This window comes from Vigna angularis, chromosome 10, assembly GCF_016808095.1.
Source record: "Vigna angularis cultivar LongXiaoDou No.4 chromosome 10, ASM1680809v1, whole genome shotgun sequence".
Lineage (NCBI taxonomy): Eukaryota > Viridiplantae > Streptophyta > Magnoliopsida > Fabales > Fabaceae > Vigna > Vigna angularis.
The window spans coordinates 3,343,528-3,366,244 of NC_068979.1; the positions used below are offsets into that span (position 1 = coordinate 3,343,528).

General features: G+C 35.6%; 3 protein-coding genes and 1 pseudogene across 3 annotated transcripts; 2 read left to right on the plus strand and 2 right to left on the minus strand.

The window, feature by feature from the left end:
• Positions 1-1,278: 1,278 nt before the first annotated feature.
• Positions 1,279-8,582, minus strand: LOC108335684 (protein transport protein SEC16B homolog). The gene is made up of 13 exons (XM_017571785.2): positions 6,368-8,582; positions 5,931-6,251; positions 5,429-5,557; positions 5,231-5,353; positions 4,935-5,102; positions 4,674-4,799; positions 4,458-4,592; positions 3,856-3,983; positions 3,675-3,783; positions 3,274-3,591; positions 3,035-3,169; positions 2,646-2,944; positions 1,279-2,238 (listed from the first exon to the last, which is right to left on the minus strand). Exons 1-13 carry the CDS (start codon positions 8,141-8,143, stop codon positions 1,734-1,736), a joined length of 4,272 nt encoding a protein of 1,423 aa, XP_017427274.1. The 5' UTR covers positions 8,144-8,582; the 3' UTR covers positions 1,279-1,733.
• Positions 8,583-10,934: 2,352 nt separating this feature from the next.
• LOC128194293 (pentatricopeptide repeat-containing protein At1g09820-like) lies at positions 10,935-12,166 on the minus strand (annotated as a pseudogene).
• Positions 12,167-13,372: 1,206 nt separating this feature from the next.
• LOC108335095 (uncharacterized) lies at positions 13,373-18,385 on the plus strand. Its single transcript, XM_017571032.2, has 5 exons — positions 13,373-15,064; positions 15,222-15,661; positions 15,804-17,341; positions 17,913-17,974; positions 18,070-18,385. The coding sequence occupies exons 1-3, from the start codon at positions 13,655-13,657 to the stop codon at positions 17,272-17,274; spliced, it is 3,321 nt and encodes a 1,106-aa protein (XP_017426521.1). The 5' UTR covers positions 13,373-13,654; the 3' UTR covers positions 17,275-17,341; positions 17,913-17,974; positions 18,070-18,385.
• Positions 18,386-21,881: 3,496 nt separating this feature from the next.
• Positions 21,882-22,603, plus strand: LOC108335099 (40S ribosomal protein S30). The gene is made up of 3 exons (XM_017571039.2): positions 21,882-22,039; positions 22,129-22,266; positions 22,398-22,603. Exons 1-3 carry the CDS (start codon positions 22,036-22,038, stop codon positions 22,442-22,444), a joined length of 189 nt encoding a protein of 62 aa, XP_017426528.1. The 5' UTR covers positions 21,882-22,035; the 3' UTR covers positions 22,445-22,603.
• Positions 22,604-22,717: the final 114 nt, after the last annotated feature.

Below are 22,717 nucleotides of genomic sequence, written 5' to 3' on the forward strand. Positions count from 1 at the left end.
AAATAAATTAGTTTCTTTTTGTCAGCTATGTGTATTTTTATAATATTTGGTAGACATTCTCAACTTGAATGTATGCCAGTAAATGATGTTAATTATTAAGAATTTACAGTTGAGGTGAATAATAAATCCAATCCAAGGGTGTGATATAATCTAATATATGGTTTGTTTGGATTGGGGAGACTAAATAAAGAAGTGAAAAAAAAAAGAATAATTAAATTGAAATTGAATTCAAGTTTATATTTGAAATAAACATTTTGAAAATTTATTGAAGGAAATCCAAATAATTGGATTATATTTTAAATTCAAATCCACATTTTCTGAAATTAAATATTTTGAGTATTTATAAATCAGTTTGATACTAATTATAAAATCGCTTTTGAATTTAAAATTCATATATATTTTGTAGGAATATTTTTTACAATGAAAATTTGGTGGAATATTTCGTATTTCTTAAAATGTGTGGTGAATTAATAATCTAAAAACAAATTAGTTTTTTTATACTTGTAATATATTCGGCCTAGAACTAATTATTTGATATATCTTGAATGTGAGTGCACATCACTTCATAGTAAGATAAAAAATATTTATGGTTGGAAATGTAAAGATCAAGCAATATCAATTATTATATTTCAGTGAAAAAAACACATAAGTATGAAAATAACGTGTAGTTTGGTTACCTATGCTTAATATGTAGGCTTTTCTTTTAGGAAACGATGTTATGCATATATATTAAGATTTGGAAAAACAGCCTAAAACAAAAATATAAAATATATACTTATTAATATCTATTTTTTATCTTCATATTGCTATAATTAAAAATTGAATTAGGTAAAATCACATTTTTTAGATATTTTATTAACATTTATTTAAATAGATTACTTTTATTTATTCATACATAAAATCGTTTCTCACTAAAAAATATTTTTTAATTTTATCATAGTAACTTTTAATAAAATTTGTTTTTTCCTGAGATATTCTTATCAATAATTTGAAATAGTTTTAGATTTATAAATAAAGATTTCAAAACGATTTATAAATAATCAAAGTATTTTCTTTTAAAAAACATAGATTTAAATTTCAATCCAATCATCTAAATTTGGATTTATACGGATATAAAAGAATCTTACTAAAATAATATGAAATTCAATTTAGCTCTAATCTAAATTATACGAATCAATGATAGATTAAATAAGTTAAATTTTATGGATTTTGTTGTCGTCATATACAAATTTGGAAGTATTGAAAAGATATAATTTAATAAATGATGGTAGAAAGAAATACAATATAACAAAATTATATTTCACAATTCGGTACACTATTCTTTTATGGTTGATCTGTTGAGGTGATTTTCCTCGTGAGGAGTTTCCTTGTTTAATAAAATGAACAAATGAGTTGTACTACTCACCTAAGCAGGTGGTCCTATCCATTGTTGTAGCACACCAGTTCCATAATCCTCAGACGGTGTCCACTGCCAACTCCCGTGGCATTTAAAACAATACAAAAACAAAACCTACTCTACACTCCAGTCGACCACATTTAATCATACATCACCAGGTTGGGAGTTGGAAGTTGGAGACATAAAAAAATACTGAAAAGAGGAAATGGTACATATCTGTTGTTATTGTCTGATCTCTTTCTGTGAACCCCACTTGTGTGTACCACTGTTTCGTTCATCCAGAGAAGCTATTCCGATCATCAAAAACAAAAATTATATTTACAGCTTGAGCATCTGCTCAGAGTTCAACCTCGTGAAGATCTTCCCCATAACTGCTATTTCTTGCTGGAGTGTGCATTGAAGATTCATCGGGCATAAATCTTGAGGCATCTAAAGGCCTAATATTGCCTGAATTTGGAGGGCTAAATGAATCATTAAGACTCCCACTCCATGAAGCTGCTCGGCGTGAATTAGAAAAATGAGAGTTGCTTCCTTCTGTCGCTCCCTGTTTTGGGATGTTACCCAAGCTCGGAAACCTCTGAATGGCTGTTGCCGGTACATGTGCGGGTGGGCCTTGGTATGACCACTCATTTGTGGCAGATGTTGAAGGATCTACATTTGTTGCACTATCTTCTTGATTGCTTTCTGCTATCGCCCCCATTGCTTGCTCATTTGACGATGGTGCAGGACTAGGAACGAAAAACTTTGCATTGGCAGCAAGAGCCGGTTTAACAGATGGAACAGAAGGGGATTGAAACAGGTTTGCAGAGTTTCCCCCACCTTGGTTGAAGGTGTCAACATACCTGTATAGTCATAAAACATTTTAATATATATTATGCCTTTCAAATTTTGTCATTGAATAATAAATTTTTCTTCTTGGTTCCGGAAACTGAGCTGACTGCAAAAGAATACCAAGAACCCATAGGTCCTTCCTTATTTCCATTCTTTTCATGTGTAGCATTTTCAGATACATATTAGTTAGGTTTACAAGACAATCCTCCATAAGCCAGGTCTATAGCAAAATGTATATTGCATTTTGAGATTCAATTATTGTGCCAGCTCAGCTACATTTTTTACCACTCTTTAAATTTAAAGGCCTTCCATTTCAAATTTTATAATCAAACAGGGAACCAAAGGAATAGGAGTTCGACATTACAATGCTTAGGAGCCAACAAACCCTACTCATAATTAATATAGACAAAAGGTTTACCTTGATCGAACACCCAATCGACCTCGGGCAGAGAATTGATTTGCGGTGGGTGGTATTGGTGGCATCCCTGGACTCAGTTCAGAGGTAGATGTTCTTATGTTTGATCCCTCGAAAGGAGGTGAACTTTCAGTCTTCAAAGCAGATTTCAGGTTGTATTCAGTTGGCCCATTCTGGAAAGCAGCAGTTGTTGGTGGTGGTGGAGGCAGTGCAGCTTCTTCAGCTGGAAGTTCCGCACCTTCCTCCACCCATCTCTTCAGCTTCTCATCATAATAGAACTTGTTTTTCTCACCCAATTTAGCCTACATATTTATAGATTAAAATAAGAACCATTAGAGAAGTCACGTCAAAGCACTGTTGCAATTAAAAGAAAATAAAACAACTAATCACACCTGCCGACCAGGGCGAGGTTTCAAGACTAGCCCAACTGTCTTTTGCAAAAGTTGTGAGCCAAAGCCAAAGCGTGAAAAGCGGGAAGTACCCCCTGATGCCTGTGCCTTCCCTTGTGCATCAGGTGAGGTCATTTCCTTAAAAAACATCAACCACAACTTCTCGATCAGAACTTTTAATAACAGAAAAAATGCAGAGGAAGATGAAAATCAACATTACACCTTTAATAGTACTAACACACCTGTCTAGGGGTTCTACCAATATCTGGCTCAGAAACACTTCTATTAGGCTTTGTCATTCTATTATTGTCAGCTGTCCACTCACTTATAGGTTCCATCGAAGCAGATGGAACTAAGGACGACACAGCCATTGTGGATTGACTAGAGGATACTCTAGGTGCCATCTGTTGGTAATGTTGTTCACTTCCATGAAAAGTTCCTTGGGATGATGTTGGAGCAGGTGGAGGTAAACCACCGACAACTCGATGAGCAGTGCTATCAAAAAAGTTGAGCAGTTTGCCGACTAATTTTGCAGGAGCCATATTTGCCGCATATCCACCCTGAAACATTTATTGATAAACAAAATGATAACTTATCAGTATCAACACTATAAGATAATGAAATTTTTTTGAAGGACAAGTACCTGTTGGTGAGTTCTAATCCTCTCCTCGAGAGATAATGCTAATTGTTTCCACGTTTCTACTTCTGGAGCACGGCCAGTTTTCAAGGATTTCAGTAGTGCTTGGCAGTACCTGAAATCAAATGACAATAATAAGAGATCGTATAAAAGGTAATAGCAACTAAATAATGTTACACAAACTTACTTCAACGAGTCTGAAACCTTCCCCACTTCAGCTAGCATATATGCATATATAAGCTTATACGGCTGAAATGGGTGCAAAGTAAACTGAGAGTTTCCAAGCACTTTCGAATATTCATACAACTCGGTCCTCTGTCCAAGTACCAATCAGGTAAGACAAGTTTGAGTTATTCAATAAACACATCATGTAACATACTCGATCATACTGAACATGTTCCTTTTAGAAAGCAACAGATCGTGAGGTGGAACAAGTATAAGACACAGACAGGTTACTTAAGAAGCTTACAAAACAAAAGGCTGAATAAGAAAAATAAAATTCTTACATTTGAAGAACAAATCTAAGAAAGAAGAATTAGAAAAGGCAGATTCCATCTTTTAAGCCTCTAGACAAATACAGTACAGAATATGAAACAGACTCGTCTGAGTCTACCTGAATCCTAGAACTATAAGAATTGGCAACAATCTGAGATGAAGAGATTTTTCAGTAGATACACAACAATGACAGCATACAGAATGTTCTGTGAGAAAAGGACTCAAAAATATACATTAATAAAAAGCCAAATTTTGTGGAAGAAGGAACTTAAGAACTAGACACATTTCAAATACCTGGATAGCCTCTGGAGTAGCATATGTTCGAGGAGATTTCCAGTGGTCTGCTCCTATTAGACAGAGTCTTGCACTATCTGAGTATGACTCAAAGTTTGCTTCAGCAACTAAATAGCAGATGTGTGCAGCAGTAATCTAAAATAAGAATCTTAAATGAGAACCAGAAAGGAAAACTCTTAAAGACTTCAAAAAAATAAATCAAAGATTGAACTGTACCTCACTTCTTTCCTTCCACAAACAATCACCCAGATGAATAATTACAAGTTCATCACCTTTGGTTCTGTTTGCAGTTATCACAGCCAGATTCTCCTCCCAATCGTCAAGCATACCATTGGACTCAACCTGAATACCAAAACAACAAAAAGTTTTGACTTCCAAATAAAATACAAACTGATAACCCTTGAAACTATTGAAAAATGAAACAATACATGTGGATTGCATATTGCATGACTTCTTAGTTTGTTCTATTAGGATTACCTGTGCTGACACCTGGGCCATGTTAGAAGCACCAGGGTGCCCATTAATTGAGGAATCAATAGAGAATACTTCAGCTGGTTGCCCAGCAATTAGAAGGCATAATGTGCGCAAAGGTGACCCTGCAACCAGCTGGCGTAGTGCCATTTGCTTCACTGTATCAACATAAAACTGCAACACAAATATGGACAACAGCCGCCAAAGGCAGTATGAGAACAAGACTGTAAGACCCCAAAGGCAACTCTCTAGCCCAGGCATCAAATATCAGCAGAGTATTGAACAGTTTAAAAATATCTGACCTGATCACCAAGTTGTGAGGCAAGAACAAGTGCTGGTCCCCACAATTGTCCTTCTTGCGCACATTGTAAAGCCTCCTTCTTTCTCCCAGAGACAAGAAGATTTTGAACCTCAAGAGCCATTGCCTATATCAAAATCAAAATCAGAAAAGCGAACAAAACAATCTGGGAGTGGAAGTGGGTCAGGAGTCAAATACACACCCTCATTTGTCCTTCAGAGGGCAAATTTTGCAAGCAATGGCTTGCTGTCCCATATTGAGGGAACTGTGTGCTACTCGTCTTGGAAGAAGCAAAAAGTTTTGCAACTGCAGATTCAGGAGTATCATTTTCCTGTATCAAAGCCAAACCCCAAAAGGTCACATACGCATGAGAATAGTATTCGGGCAATAAATGACAGAGAATCACTGACTATCCGGAGAATGATAAGAAAAGAAGATAAAGCCACACTGCCATTTGCAAAGCAATTATGAATTATGATGTCATAACCCACTACAAACGATTCAAAAGTAGAGAAATAAAGGACAATAATCGTCTGCATCATGATAGAAATAATGCACAATAGTGAACTTCTAATATCTTTTAAAGATGAATGGTACAGCTCTATACAGAACGTCCTTCATCCTTGAAAAGTTATAGCAAATTCAGTTGACAATGATTGCATAAAGTGGGAAAAAGAAACCGAATAACTACAGAAGTAACTTACTTTTAGTAAGGTGTCTGTACCAAAAGGCGATCGTAGCTTCCCATAATGTTGACAAGCTATTTTAAGCAAGGAAAGAAGGAGTCTCAATCTTTCACCTTTCTTATAATCCAAGTCAGGTGATTCAAAATGTGCAATTCTCTCATCCAACCATTTGTACAGTTCCTTACTTCCAACACTCCCGCCAACCAATGGACCTGGGAAAGATTGCTGGCTCAGAGCACGGAAATAATCACCGGTACCATTTCCAGTGCTCAAAGAATCCATACTTTCTGTGAGAACGTCTATCAGGTTCAACACAGAAACAGAACCTTGCACAGAATCCTTCAGATATAAACGAATATACTGAGTTAATTGTTTTGAGAAAATACTCATACAAAGTTAGAGAATAAAAAGGAAACAATATTGAGCAAAACTGAAAGGAGGAATCAAGAATTAACCTGGTTTCCGTATGATGAGCTCAAAAGATCACGATCTTTCATTATGATGAGTTTTCCTCCAAATCCAAAAGTTACCAGAGCATGAGCAGGACGTCCAGCTGATGATCTCCCAACATGAGGGGCATGTGAAAACTGATGCCCACCCTGAATTGATTGCGGAGAATAACTAAAGGGAATTTTTTTTTCAGTAAAATCATTTGAAAAAACATTTTGTTCCCCAATGTTGGTGCTTGAATAATTAAACTGTTGAACAGTGTCCCCACTTGGGCCAAAGCTTCGTGGTTCAAAAGTTCCATTAGCCAAACCGTGATTGTGGTTTACTTTATTGTACAATGTAGCTGATCCAAAAGAACTAGAAGTATGCTGTTGATCTTTGTTCTCAGAAATACTTGGACCATAAGAATGATGAATTTGTTGGTTGCCCCCGGAACTTATTTTATCCCCTTTTGAAGCAGTTCCAGTTGTGTACATGTCAAAACCCTGCTGATGGTTAGTGCCATATGAACCACTCCAGCTGCCATCTATAGCCTGGCTATCAAAGCTCTGCGGTACATACTTATCAGCGTGGCCGTATTCACTATACAAACTATTATCATTGGGCAAGAAAGTACTGATAGAAGCATGCCCATTTTCTTGTCCAAGACCAGAAGGCTGGACAGTTGAATTGTAAGTTTCCAATGAACGCCATTCTTGGGCATTTGTGTCATAATACCAACCAGGATACTGAGGATCAAAAACCATATACTCTGGATACCCATTGTTCCCTTGTGAAACCTGACTCCAGCTAGACACATTTCCAGTTGTGCCAGTTTCAGCTAAAGTTCCAGCGATAGATTGAGCAGTTTGCTGCATGTAAGAGATTTCTGTTTTTCCAGCAGAAGCAGCAGTCCAATCTGCAGATACATTGGCTTCAGAGCTTTGCTGAGTAGTGGTTGTTGCACTATAGCCATCAACTTGATACCATTGCCCACTGTTGTGATCATATTTCCAGCCAGGATAAAGATCTTCCCAGTACTGGCTACCACTCAGATCTTGTCCATTTGTGTGATCTTCTGAAGATGCAACATGATTCTGATCCTCTTGATATTGTACATGATTTACTGAAGCATTTAAGTCATCACCTTGCCTATTTGAGTGGCTTTCTAAGGATGCTTCATAACCTTCACCCTCCTGATATTGCACATAATTACCTGAGGAATTTAAGCCAACATTTTGAACTTCATTACCTGGCTTCACCTCACTACTTAAATTATCATACACGCTCCCTTGAAAATTTCCAGACTGATCTCCCAACTCACTGAAAAAGTCAGAATACGATCCAAACCCATCACCTCCATTCAATTCAGCATGAAAAGAATTCCAACCCACCTCCTTAACCCCAGAACTACCAACGTTATCACTTGTGCCAACAGCTGAAGAAGACGTAATTTCCGATCTCACCCCAATCCCATCATGACTGGGATCCACCTTACTATCAAATCCAGCTGAACTAGAGGAGGGTACAGAATTCCCCTCCTGTTCAAGTCTCACATCGGATTCCACAGTACCCAATTCCCCTTTGACTTCTACCCCACTCTCACCAACATCAGAACTCTCAAATACAGTAGTAGCATCAACATCACTGATTCCCAGATTTGCAAATGCTTTAGCCTCATCCGAATCATCATCCCCTTCATCATGGACAGAATTAATAGGCTCCATGTCATCCTCAACCAGTTTATCAAAGAAATCCTCATCCGTCTGATCCTCCAAGTGAAATGGAGGATTCGAAGCCATCGACCTAAAACCCTAACCCTTCACAGATTATCCTCGATCCCACACAAACACGCTCAATCAACCTCAGATTTCACCTCTCGCAATTCCTAACCTCAACGCCAAGCTAAACCTCGAGATCCAGAACAAAAACTCTCGAAGCTACTACTCCCTTGAAAGCTAAACCTCCAGTACAAGGTTCAATAACCAAAACAGAAAACAAGATCTGGGAATTCTGAAACGCACGCAATCCAATGACGATAAATCGATGAAAACGTACCCGGAAACTGCAAAAACCTACGAGCCTCAATACAACAATACAACTCCGCGATCCATGTTTTCAATCTTGCAGGAAACCGTATAGAGAGTATTTGGAGAGAGATGAAAAGCCCTCAATTTCGCAATTCCCACTCACCACCAAGAACACAATACAACTATGTTTTTTCAATTTTAGATTATTTATTTTTTATCTATGATAAACAGTTTATACTCTATTCTCTAATATAAAATTTTATCTGTCTACTTAACAGATTTTTATAGGGTATCAAGAGATAATATAACGTTTTAAAAAACGTCATTACTGAAAATTTATCCAGTAAAAATTGTTATTTAATTTATATATACAATTAGAAAATAGGAAATGTGTATCTGTATTTTAAAAAAAAATCGTAACACGATAATTATTTTTATTTTTTAATTTTAAATTATAGTTAAAAGTAAAATAAATATATGAAATGTGTAAAGTACATGGGATCATTTTTTATATATTGCTATATAAAAAAACAAAAGATTGTTGAGTTAATTTTTTATAATATTTGACTCACCTCACGTAATTCTTCTGCTCGTTCTTTTTCTTTCTTTTTTTTTTTTTTTAATTTGGGGAACAGACTTTTTGTGTATGAATTTAAACAAATTATAACTTTTGGGTAATTTACAAAACAATGTTGGTGACAAATTCTCTGTGTACCGTTGTTGAAAAAAAAAAGAAGATAATGACAAAAAGTGGCATGAAAAATGTGCAAATCTACCCCCACGTACTATTTTGTCACTTCACTTCTGTCTTGAGGGTGTGTGGTGGAGTCAAAAGGCCTTCTCCTGTGCCATGTATTATCCAAAGGCAATGATCAGAAAATCAAACTTTGGAAAGATATAGACCAGATAAAGATAAATCTTCGAAAATTTCTGCAGTAGGTTTCAACAGAAAGGAGTATTTAATTTTAATTTCAAGATAGCCATATAAAAATTACAATCGTAAATTATAATTTCACTCTCTTTAAATTTAACAACCATTGTTATATAAATATATAACAATAAAATATTTAAATGAAATTTAAAACTGTAATATTGTGATTGTTTCTATATATTTATTGAATACGCATGTGGACAAATGAGTGTAGTGCATTTGTTTATAGTGACTGGCATGGATGGACAAATTTGAAGGAGATATTGAAAATGTGATCATTGCTTTTGAGGAGGATATTTGAAGAGAAAGTTGTATCATTAATATTTATTTATCTAATTATTTTTTATTTTTTTCTTTATCTAATTTGGAATGTTTTCATTTTAGTTTCATCTATATCCTTGTGTATGTAAAGATTTCTTCGCACAACTATCCATATTAGTTTATAGGTTTTGATGTAAATTATGTTTGTTGGTGGAATAAATTGTTAGGAATATAAGTGTGAGTCTAAGTTAATAGAAATAAGAAAGTAATATATAAAAATGAAAGACCTATTAATTTATTGGAAGAAAAGAAACGATTTTTGTTAACAAAAACTAATTTTATGTTAAGTGAGAAAAATACTAAAAAAATGATTCCGATAATTGAGAATATCATTTCTATTGTATTGCATGAAACTAGTTACAAGATTCATGAAAATCAATTTTTCTAGGATTTTGAAGAAACTTTCATTACATTATAATAAGAATAATTATTATTATTATATTAATGATCATTATAATTATTATTATTAAATAATAATTACCCCTATTAATTTTTTTTATTTAAGTTAATCATTTATATTTTATGTTAAATTAAATTAAATTTATTTTATATTAATCTTAATCATAAGGACAAAATTATAATAATGAATTTTAATTTATTAAAGCATTTATTATTTATCACATTCATCAAATTATTCATAAACATCCACGATTTTTTCTCCACATTTTTACACTTTCATTTTTATATTCCTTAAAACAAACAATCACATTTTATTCTCTCCATTCCATTAAATTAATCCATACGTTTTAAGTTTTTCTTTTTACTGTTCTATTTCTTCTTATTTTATATTTCCTTCCATCGGTTTTAGTTTTTGGTTTATAAGTGACATGTTTTAGTTAGGAGGATTTATTTGGTGCAAGTATGTCTAGTTTTACGCACCCACTGAATTTCCCATCTGGCTTTTGATCACAAGTATGTCTAGTTTTAAGCACCAACTAAACCATTTATTCCATTTTAGCTTTTGTTCCTTACTTTGATAGTCAGTTTACTTGCTTTGGTTTATAGTTTTTAAAGATCTCTTTCATTTCCAAGTTTCATAATCATTAGTTCATTTTCCCTTTTTAATTAACCTTATTGTATATTAGTTTAGTTAATACTCCTTTAATTTATGTTCCATGGTTTTAATTTAAGTTTAACACATTGCATTTTACTAGTTGTTTACTCCATCCCATTTTTACAATTGCTGTGTACTTCTAAAAACAATTTGCATTCAATCCAACTTTAGAGTGACTTGAGTAGAACCTTATGTTACACTAATAAGAGTGATTAATTCAGATTTTTTTTGGGATAGTTTTGGCGACAAAGGACTGTCTACCACTTACCCCCCGTGATAGTTTTGACACCGACGTTGAGCATTTCACCAAGTAATTTTTCTGCCTTACTTGATTCATTGTCTTTGCAACATCCATCTATTAAGATGTTATATGCTATAACATAAGCTTTCAGGCCATAGGTCAGCATTTCATTAAGAAGATCCTTTGCAGCTCTCCCGTTCTGGTTCCTGCACAAACCTGCAATTAAGGTATTATAGGTTGAAACATTTGGAATAATCCCTTCTTCTAGCATCGATTTATGCATAGCAAATGCCTCTTCCACCATCCCGTCTTTGCAGAATGCATCAATCAATGTATTAAATGTTATTGCATTGGGTACCAAACCTTGCTTAGCTATATCATCAAAGAGTTTTCTTGCTTCCCACGTCATCTTCCTCTTACAAAGCCCGTTAATAAGAACATTATGAGTAACAATATTTGGCTTCAAACCTAAGTCATCCATCTTATCCCACAAAGCAATGGCCTCATCTAGTTTCCCGTTATTAGATAAACCATTTATCAGCGAATTATAAGTAACTAAATTAGGTTTTAGTTACAGTCTTTGCATCTCTTCTAAAGCCTTTTTTGCAGCGAACACATTCTCATCCTTACAAAAACCACCAATAAGAGAATTAAAGGATCTCTCATTTGGGGAAATTTTATTAGCAAGCATTTCCTTCAAAATGGCATCAGCTCTGTACATTTTTCCAGCACTTCCCTTCTTGCAATGCCCATGAATCAGAGTATTATAAGTAACTACATTTGGAGAAAATCCCCAGGCTTTAATGTCTTCAATGACATCCTCTGCCTTATTCAACTTACCAGCTTTACAGAGACCATTGATATAAATATTAAATGTTGTCAAGTTAGGCAGAATTCTCCTCTTTACCATTTCCTTGTACACGTATTCCATTTCTCCTGTTTCATTCTCCTTCTCCAGACCACTCAGCAACGAATTGCATGAAATCAGTGATAACTTATATCCATAATCATGAGATCGCCTAAATGTTTCACAGGCAGCACGAATTTGCAAATTTCTTGCATATGCTAGGATCAACATATCAATTATTAGATCATTTGTACACGGAAGGTTTAAAAAAAATAATCAAATCCTAAGCATCACAAGGATTATTTACTATTTTATACATATATGTTGAAGCACAGTTACAACTTATGGATGGAAAAAGTTTTCTTACCTTTAACAGATCCAGTAAATTTGTCTATAACCATTGCTCACTGAATCCTTCCCTTGAAGGTCAGTTAATAAATACTAGAGATCATCATTGATGGCAAACATAAACTGCAATGAGCTGTGTTTGTATTAGAAACAGAATAATACATCCGACAGAACTAATAAAAAAAGCATAGTTAATTGGTATATGTCGTCACAAATCAAATTATGCATATTTTTTATTCACTAGAAATGATTGAATTTGTTTTCTATGATCAGTGTTTCATTAATGTTTTCTTGTTTAATGGTTTAGTACACTTTGTATAGTTGAACCTTTATCAGTATTGCCAAGGTTGTCAAACACCATAATTTACATAAACTCTTAACTAAAAGTAAAGGAAATTACATCATACTGTGTCATACACGTATAACACACCATCAATAATATGGCATTGAGGTTATATAATAATTTAAAGCCCGTTACTCATACAACAAAACACGGATTATATCTCATAATCGTTTAAAGACGTAATATAAAACCAAATTGTACCAAAAACAACGATACGTGAATGGAGGAGAATGACATCACATAACCAAAAAAAAATAGAAAATATAAATTATTATAGCATCACACAACAAATGAAAGAAGATAAATTTAAAAAAAAAACAAATTATATCAGAGCGCACACACCCAAGAGGATGAAACTGTGAACAGTCTGCAGTGGCTTGCCCTGGTACCGAGAATGGATAGTTTTGAACATCGCTCCTAGTGGCTTTGAGGAACAAAGCAATTGTGTGCCCTAAATTTCTCTGATTTAGTGTGCCTCAAAACGGAGCTACAGGTGTTGTTTTGGACAACAAAAAATGGTGTCCATAATTTATAAGACAAGCACACAAGTTGTTGAATATAACAAAAACCAGAATATAACAAAAACCATGATATCTTAAAAACTTTTGTTAATAACTTTTTGACAATACACTTTTCATATATTTAAAATGACCAACGAGCTGTAAAAAAGTTATTATTGTTAAAAAATTATTTTCCATAACAAAAATGGTTAGTAACTAAGGTTTTTTCTGGACTATAACATGTTAACAATATTTTTTAACAACTTTTTCACCTATTTTATTTGCTCGAATATTTGACAATCACATACTAACACTTGTAAAAAAAATGTTATTTCTTTTCCTGCATGCCTGCCCAGAGAGTTTTTTTTTTCTTTTTTTAAAATTACTTAACTAACCTTGCGTTATGTGTGATTTGGTGTGCACGAGAAAGAAACACTGTCATACCTCATTTTCAAACCGGAGCCATAACTAAACTCACCCATCACAGCGATGATGAATTTCTCTTCTGATTACTCTATTTTCGCTTCGATCACTTGCTGCGGCAGACCCGAATGCTGAGGGAGTTATGCTATTAGTATTGTTAGGATTTAGGATTGGGTCGCGGGTTCAAATATCCAAAGTAACCAGAGTCCAGGTCCAGTTTTTCTTTTTAATGGGTAAAGTGACGAGATAAGCAGCTACGCCGAAGCGTGAACGGCATGGCGGAGAAAGCGGCAGCGCCACCACCACCGTCGAAGCCTCTGACATCTCAAGAGTGGGAAACCCTAATCGAGGACTTCCAGAATGGCGTCCAGCACAAATGGACCTCTCTGGATCCTCTCTTCGATCTTCTCCTCTCCTCTCTTCTCCGCAAGGACTTCCCTCTCTTTCTCAAGCTCCAACTCCTTGTCTTCCTCGACGAATTCTCTCTCTCCTTCCTCACCTCCCACCACCATCTCCATCGCCTCGTCGAAGCGCTCAAAGCCGTTGTCCATGCGCCGCTCGACGTTGCCGCTTCCGCTTTCAAAGACCAGTTCATGGTCTCCGCTACCTCGATTCTCATCTGCACATCGGAAAACGTTGTCGTCGAGGCCGAAACGGAGACTAACCTGGTCGAGCTGCTGCTGACAGTTGTAAACCGGCCTAATTTCGGTTCGGACCGGCAAACGCGCGGCGTGGCGTGCGAATGCCTGAGGGAATTGGAGCGATGGAAACCGGGATTGCTCTCCGATGTGGTTGGACACCTGTGGAGTTTGTGCCAGAGCGAACGAACTCACGCTTCGCAGTGTTACCTCTTGCTCTTCACATCGGTGATTCACAGCATCGTCGCTCGGAAACTCAGTGTTTCGATTCTCAACACATCGGTTCCGATGATCCCTTTCTACGCGCCGAACTGTGTGACGGATTCGGGTTCAGGTTCGGAGTCAGGTTCGGGATTGAATGTGAAGGAGTTGAGGAGGGCGTTGTCATTTTTGCTGGAGTGGCCGCATGTGATGACTCCTTGCGGGATTATGGAGTTTGTGTCTATGATAGTTCCCGTGGCTTTGGCATTGGAATTGCAACCTTCCATGCTGAAGGTGCAGGTGTTCGGGATGATTCATTCCTTTGACCCTGTTCTGTGCCATGCTGTTTTGAGCATGTATGTGCATTTCTTGGAGGCCTTTGAAGGTCAAGAGGGAGAGGTTTCTCGCAGGATCTTGTTGATTTCGAGAGAATCTCAGCATTTTTTGGTGTTTCGCTTGTTGGCTATCCACTGGTTGTTGGGTCTCAATCAGTTCATTTTCGAGAAGACGAAGCCCACCATCGAATTGTGCTCCACTTTTTATCCCGCTTTATTTGATCCTCTGGCTTTGAAAGCCTTGAAGCTTGACCTTCTTGCGTTTTCCTCGGTTTGTGCTAATGTGTTGAGGCTGAAAAGTGGTTCTGATGAGTTGATTGATCCAGTGAAGCTGTTTGAAAATGGTCTTGTTTGTGTCTCTTCTTTCAAATGGCTGCCTCCCACGAGCACCGAGACTGCTGTTGCATTCCGCACCTTCCATAAGTTTCTGATTGCTTCTTCTTCTCATTCTGACAATGATCCTTCCACAGCCAGAAATCTGTTGGACTCTGCCATTTTTCGCACTTTGCAGGTGCTAATAATGTTTCTATTTTAGAAGTTGCGTCCACGTGTATGTTAGTAACTGAAAAGTTCAGATTCCATGGTTAATTGCTGATGCTGACTCATTTCTTTTATCACTGCTGTGGTTTAGGCATGATGTATTCAAGTTTCTTTGTTTTGTTTTCCAGGGGTTTCTTGTGAACATGATGTTGGAAAGTAGAAGACTGGTTCCTGTTGTCGTAGCATTTGTTGACCGGTTACTCTCCTGTCAAAAGCATTCTTGGTTGGGTGAGTGCTTACTTCAGAAATTTGATGAGCACTTGCTTCCCAAAGTGAGAATGGATTATAAGTTGGTTTATTGCTTCCCCATATTTGATAGAATTGCTGAAAATCAGACTATACCCCCTCGTGGATTGTTAGAGCTGCTTACGAATTTCATGATTTTCCTTGTGGAGAAACATGGCCCAGATACAGGGATGAAATCTTGGTCCCAGGGAAGCAGAGCTCTTGGAATTTGCCGAACTATGCTTATGCGCCACCATAGCTCTAGATTGTTCCTTAGATTGTCTCGGCTGCTTGCATTTACATGTCTATGTTTTCCTGATCTGGAGGTCCGTGATAATTCAAGGTATTGCATAGTGCTGCCTTTGACATAACATATTTTCTAGTTTTCTCCTCTGGCTTATGAATTATATCTTGAAGATAACTGGAAGGTTTAGAGGGTCTGTAAAAGTTATTGCCTGCCTGTGCTGATGTACGGTATTTTTCAGGATTTACTTGCGTATGCTGGTCTGTATTCCAGGGAAGAAGCTTAGAGACATCCTGAACCTCGGGGACATGATTCTTGGAATTTCGCCATCTTCACATCCAACCTCATTTTTTAACGTTCAGTCTCCTCGACCTTCTCAGAAATTCAAGTCATTTAAAAATTTATCATCCTGCATTCACCTTGAGCGTTTGCGCCCATTGCTAGTCAAACAATTTTGGTCTCTGTCGTTGTCAAATTTAGTTGTTAGTAACGCCAATCCTACTTATCTGGAGAGCATCAGAGATTTCAAAGCTCCTGGTGAGGAAAAGGAAATTTCTGACAGTTCCAATACACAGATCATTCAGGAAACTAGAAGGATAAATCAGCCACAAGAGCCACTCCGTGTTATGGATTCTAAAGTCGCAGAAATTTTGAATACATTAAGGAAGTATTTTTCCTGCATTCCCGACTTCAGATATATGCCAGGTCTCAAAGTCAGAATATCATGCAGTTTGAGATTTGAATCTGATACTTTTAATCGCATGTTGGGAATTGATAAAACTGTCCCATCCTCGGAAGAGATAGACACACTTCCAGCTATATATGCTACTGTGTTAAATTTCTCGTCATCTGCACCATATGGATCAATTCCATCCTGTCGTATACCTTTTCTTCTTGGTGAACCTTACAATAAAGATTCTGCATCTCAAAATGTCTCCCTAAGTATTGTTCCTGTTGGTGTCAACGATTCCAGAGAAGAGGAAAAATATAGAGCTACTGTTGTAGTTGATTTGGAACCCAGGGAACCCACACCAGGTATAGTTGATGTTCACATTGAAACAAATGCAGAAAATGGTCAAATCATCCAAGGTCAACTTCAAGGAATCACAGTAGGCATAGAAGACATGTTTCTCAAGGCTATTGTCCCATCAGATATTCCAGAAGATGAAACACCTCGATACAACTTTAACCTGTTCAATACTTTGTGGGAGGCATGTGGCTCATCCTCCAGCACTGGCCGGGAGACCTTTCAGTTGAAAGGGGGTAAAGGGATTGCTGCCATCGGTGGAACTCAATCTGTCAAGCTTCTTGATGTCCCTGCAGCATCTTTGATCCAGGCAACTGAGCGCCATTTGGCACGCTTTGTTGTGGGTGTGAGTGGGGAGCCACTTATTGATGCTGTATGGGAAGGGGGAATCATTCAAAATGTCATTTTGGAAGATGCTTCTCCTGATGCTAGTTCTGTTTCTCATCAGGATACAGGTCCACTCCGTCTTACTTACAATGATGAAGAGTATGAGAAGGGGGTTATTAGCAATACTAGGAAAAGAAACCTAGGTTGTTTTCATGTTCTAATATTCCTTCCACCGCGGTTCCATCTCCTTTTCCAAATGGAAGTTGGAGATGTTTCAACTTTAGTTCGTATGCGTACAGATCATTGGCCGAGCTTAGCGTACATTGATGATTATTTAGAAGCTTTGTATCTATCATAAGAGCTCATGTCTCACCCTCATGGAGGAATGCAGAAAGATGAGTAATCATGAATCAGCTTGTCGTAATGTATGTTCTTTTATCTTTTGCTTTGCAAAACACAGTTTGTTTATCAGTGGACTGTAGCTATGCTGTACGATAAGAAACCATTTTTGCTTCTATTCATTTTAAGAATCCATATTGGGTGATTTTTGTTCTCATGAGACAAATATATAATTGTATCATCAAGATTTGTTTTTCCCATGATGACAATTGGGAACATGTTTTTCGCATGATGACAATTGAAAACAATTTTTCACCTGATATGGAATTACTATTACACTCCAACTTGGTTTTCTATGTGTAATATGCTAGCAAACTGGACCTTTGGAGCTATAGCATATATTCCTTGTACAAAATAAATGAGTTTGCAGTTCTATAAAAATAAAGCTTTTTTATTCATGAAGCCAAACCCACCTGGTAGAAAAAAGGCATTTGTTGTGCTTAAACTCTATTATAGCTTCATATCTTGCAGTTCAAAAAATACAGTCACTTCAGTAATATTATTATTATATTGGAAAGCTTTAAATCCGCATAGACTGAAACTAGAATTTCTAAGATTGCTTTGAAATTCAATGATAACATACAATTTTTCTTGCAGGTTTTGTGAAGATTTTTTCCAGCCTTTGCAAGGGTCTTCCTCGTTTCAAACTTTGCCTGAAGGTACTCTCTCCTTTTCCCTCTGTTTGATGTTTGTTGCCATTTCTGTTATGCCTTGCACCACTTGTTGCATAAATCATGCTTTATTTCTTGTACAGGTAGCACACTGTTTGGTAATTTCCTTGCCACAGACATATAATCGATAAAGTTGTGGTTCGTTTCTTCTTGGGGAACAATATCAGAGTTTTTAGATGGTATGGATTTGTTAGTTGTACATGGTCTTGTAACTCTTCTTAATGGTACCGGTATTTTTGGGTATGCAAAGGATAGGACAACTCTCCTACAGCATTCCATTCTTTTCCTCCTCTTTTTGTATTATCTTTGTTGAGGCTTGAGGGTTGCTTATCCTTCAATCATTTGTACTATAATACTTTTTTTTCTGTAATAAAATTATTTTTTCTGTTCAAAGAAAAACCATTACTTTGAAAGTAGAAGTCGTTGCTGTTTAATATTTCTTCAAATTTTTGTCGCAGACCAGTACTTCGAAAACACAAGAAACTCTAACCTTGTTCTGTTACTTGTAAGTAATGAATTGTTATTATAACATTGTAAATGTAATTTTTTTAATAAAATTGTTCTTATGCAATGACATGATATTATTTAATAAGCATCATGTTAAAACTTAGTCTTTAGTATGGTGTAAAGAAACCTAATCTCTAGCAAAGGATAGGAGATCAATGATAAAAAAAATTATCTCGTCTCGAGCGACGACTTGAATCCAATGGAAGTTTTATATAGACTCCATTTTACTACTCTTCTCTTCGACCCTGAGGCCGTCTTTGAGTATTTTCTATGCATACTGGATTGCAGCCCAGGCTTCTCTTTCTGTTATTGGAACCATGTTCTTGGTCATTTCATTTTCTTGTATGCACGCTTTTCCATCCGCTATCGTGCTAAGAGAACCCTAAATCGTGAGCACCGAGTGTTATTCAGAAATTATGACTCGGCAAGATGGGCTGGTGTCATTAGATTCGAAGGATAGGGAAAGTGAGGTAAAAAAGGCACCCGTTTAAGGTGAGAGAAAATGAAGAAATATATGGTAAAGTGGATAACAGAAAACTGCGGTAAAATATTTTGAAGTATCTTTTGTCTTCGGAGTGCCTTTGGGAGCTTTCTCTTTTCATAGTCTTCATTAGAAATTTCCTTATGTGCTACCAGCATATCTTGGAATATTGATTGTATTGTTTTGTTTTTTACGTAATACAATTTATTTGTGATTTTCACTAAACCCATTTTATGTCCATTACTGTTAGTTTTTTAAGATCAAACACCGTGCTGGCCAAATCACACACAATACTCATGCTGTTATTGAACCCTCTCCGTATTCAATTGTCATTGTTACAATTATCAGTTAAGAACATAATTATAAAGCACAAGTAACACTAGCAAAAGAAAATATCCCAGAAGTTATTTATCTCTTAGCACTTATTGACAACACACATACCCTGTATCAACGCGAGTTAAAAGATATATCTCCCAGCTCTCAAAGCAGTGACTTAAAACTGGCTGCTGCAGCTGCACGCATTGCCTGAATCTTTTCTTCAGCAGCTTTCTTCAAAGGAATCACTCTGAAACATAAATAGGAACCACATCAACAAGCATTTTGTAAACACCGGATCTGATAAAAAAAAGAAACCGAAATGCGACAAGCATGTCTTGATTCCTTCGTCTTTATCCTATTTGTCATAAAGAAACTGAGCTGCAGTAAAATATATTTCCCACCCTTGGCCATCATCCTTGGAAGAGAAGGTAGAATGTCAAGAGGGTTAGCAGAAAAGGTTGTAGGGTCAACGCCAAGAGGGTGGGACTTACGACATTTATGGGTGCTATTATTATCTGTGTAACAAAAATCCAGTTTCCTTGTTTGAATAATGCTTTGACTTGTAGGTAGAAAAAGTTGTAGCTGATGCCATGCAGAATTATCTCCTATTTTAACATCCTTCTACAAGTTCATGGAGCATGTTCATCCAAGATTGTTAAGTTATATTAATCTTATCCATATCTATTTCCCATCGATTCATTACATGTTTTGTCCTTCATTACATCTCTTATATAAATCATCATTTTCTATATTTAACTAAAATAATAAAAATTATAAAACTCAAAATTACATTGACTCTGAAGATCATATCATTATCTAGCTCAATGGATAATCAAGCATCCCAGCTTGATGTTAATAATTTGATTCTCAGTATAATGTTGTTTCTTGATGTTGTAATTCCAGGAAAGAACCCTGGTATAGCGCAAGAAGTTGGTGGAGAGAATTCCAAAGCGTGACCAAAATTGACGTAAAAGGATAGATCATTATGCATCTTTCGTTTTGATCTGCTGTTACACGTATAATTGCTCTTGCCGGTGGGTAAAATTCAGATTGCTCATAAGAAAATAAGGTTTGACGACTTAGTGGGTGATCCGTTTCATTTTCTTGAAAATATGGTTTTTCTGTATACCTTGAAAATTATGACACTGCTGATCTACCATGTTAGAAGGGTTCAGAAGATATTGCTGTTTTAAGATTTTTAGTATTAATGATGATTTTTGCAATTTGAAACTTAATTTTGAAACTTTGTATTGTCAAATATTCACTAGTTTTTCAAGCATCTCCTTATCACTTTCACCTTAAGAAGCCGTGTTTACTTCCAATTTAGGATGAATTTAGTCAAAAATCTCTAAAATTTCATAACATGGTTTATTTTTTTAATCTTGAAGAGACATCAATACAAACACTTCAAATAGGTAACATAAGAGAGGACTTTCAACCTTTATCAATAATGCTATTGTCGTTACAGAAGAACTTATTACCATAAAGTTTGAGGTGATGATAGAATCTTTGGTTAAAAACTGACTTCGTTTTACTAACCTAAGACCTTTTTTTAATCTGAAAGTTGTATCTTACAAACATATGGAAATGTTGCTTAATCATAATTAGAAAAAGTAATAAATGCATTGATAAACTAGTTAAAATTATAGACTCTAAGGTTTACATAGTTTTCCTCCCAACATCTTACTTGCCAAAAAGACTTCTTTAAAAATATATTTAAATTATTGAAATATAGATCTATTTAGGAATAAAAAAATACAAGTACATGCAAGTAAGTATTTGTGAATAAAATTCTCGATAGTTGATACCCTATGTATATATTGTCTACAAATAAGAGATATTTTAATATATGTTTATAAACAAGCATATGACTCGTAATCATTACCTACAAAAAGTTAAAATAATTTATATTTTATTAGTTTTAATTTAATTAAAATTAAAATTATATTTACATTTTATTTAATTATATTATATATGTATATATTTATTTATGTATTTTTAATTTTATTTAGGTTTTATTTTAAATTTTTTATAAAATATAATTTTTTGAATACGCATGTATCTATCAATATCTACAAATTTTAAAATAATTATTTTTTAAATGGATATCTAATGATAAGAAGACCTGAATAACTTTTTTTTTTGTTATGAATGAGATAATAGATAAACACATTGTCCGATCAGATTTATTGTCATTTTTAGATAATTTTTGTTATTTGTTCTTTTCTAATATTATTACATCACATGAATTTTAATCTAATATTTCTATATGTCTTTCTTTATATATAACTCTAAATTCAAAAGATAAAATTTTAAAAAAAATTGCCTATATTTATTAATACTAAAACAAATTCAAAGATTTAGTCAAACATTACCCATATCAATTTATTTAACACGGATAAAATAGAATCGATTAACCCATAGATTAAAGTGGGTGACAAGCAGTTTGATAGTCCCAAGTATATGAAACCTATCTATGGAGAATTAAAAATATACATTTATTTACCAGTATTAAATAATTAATATAAAATCAGCCCCTCTCTTTTTTGTCTCTCTGTTTTTTTTTTAATTGGACCAATGAACAAGCAAAGGCCAGGCCCATCTACTTTAGATATTTGAACCCGCGACCCAACCCTAAATCCTAACAATACTAATAGCATAACTCCCTCAGGATTCGGGTCTGCCGCAGCAAGTGATCAAAGCGAAAATAGAGTAATCAGAAGAGAAATTCATCGTCGCTGTGATGGGTGAGTTAAGTTATGGCTCCTGTTTGAAAATGAGGTATGATTGTGTTTCTTTCTCGTGCACAACGAATCACACATAACGCAATTTGCAGGTAAGGTTCACGGATCACTTGCACGTGCCGGCAAAGTCAGAGGCCAAACCCCCAAAGTAGCTAAGCAGGACAAAAAGAAGAAGCCACGTGGACGCGCCCACAAGAGGATGCAATACAATCGCCGATTCGTCACCGCCGGTATTTTCTCAAACCCTAATTTTCGCTTCAATTCCCATTTCGTACTATTGAGTGATATGAAGTGTGTTACGAAAGTAGAAGATGGATAATTGTGCGTTCTCTGACGAGGGGTTCGGTTTATGTTGTTGTAGTGGTGGGATTTGGCAAGAAGAGGGGTCCCAACTCGTCTGAGAAGTGAGGTTGAGGCTTGAAGAATATGTGACTACTTTCTTATTTGATTTATCTTTGTTTTCCTTTTTGTTTTATGTTTTTTTATCATGTTGTGTGAACAGTTCTATTGTTAGCTTATCAAACATCAAGCCAGATTTTTCGTATACAATTTTAATATTCTATCTTAGTTTATTGCTCCTTCATGCTGGAAGCAAATAACTGCTTTTGGGTTGGGCTTTAGCAATCAATCACATTGATGCTCTACAGCGAAAGCCTTTGAACTTGCATTACCTGTTAATTT

Excerpts from the sequence above, each read along its gene's own strand:
- LOC108335684 (XM_017571785.2), bottom strand. The coding sequence starts at position 8,143 with ATGGCTTCGAATCCTCCATTTCACTTGGAGGATCAGACGGATGAGGAT. Across the intron at positions 5,558-5,930 it reads GTACAGACACCTTACTAAAA|GAAAATGATACTCCTGAATC; the intron begins GTAAGTTACTTC and ends GCTTTGATACAG. Across the intron at positions 4,593-4,673 it reads TGTGGAAGGAAAGAAGTGAG|ATTACTGCTGCACACATCTG; the intron begins GTACAGTTCAAT and ends TTCTTATTTTAG.
- LOC108335095 (XM_017571032.2), top strand. The coding sequence starts at position 13,655 with ATGGCGGAGAAAGCGGCAGCGCCACCACCACCGTCGAAGCCTCTGACA. Across the intron at positions 15,065-15,221 it reads CCATTTTTCGCACTTTGCAG|GGGTTTCTTGTGAACATGAT; the intron begins GTGCTAATAATG and ends TTTGTTTTCCAG. Across the intron at positions 15,662-15,803 it reads GAGGTCCGTGATAATTCAAG|GATTTACTTGCGTATGCTGG; the intron begins GTATTGCATAGT and ends GGTATTTTTCAG.
- LOC108335099 (XM_017571039.2), top strand. Across the intron at positions 22,267-22,397 it reads TCGCCGATTCGTCACCGCCG|TGGTGGGATTTGGCAAGAAG; the intron begins GTATTTTCTCAA and ends ATGTTGTTGTAG.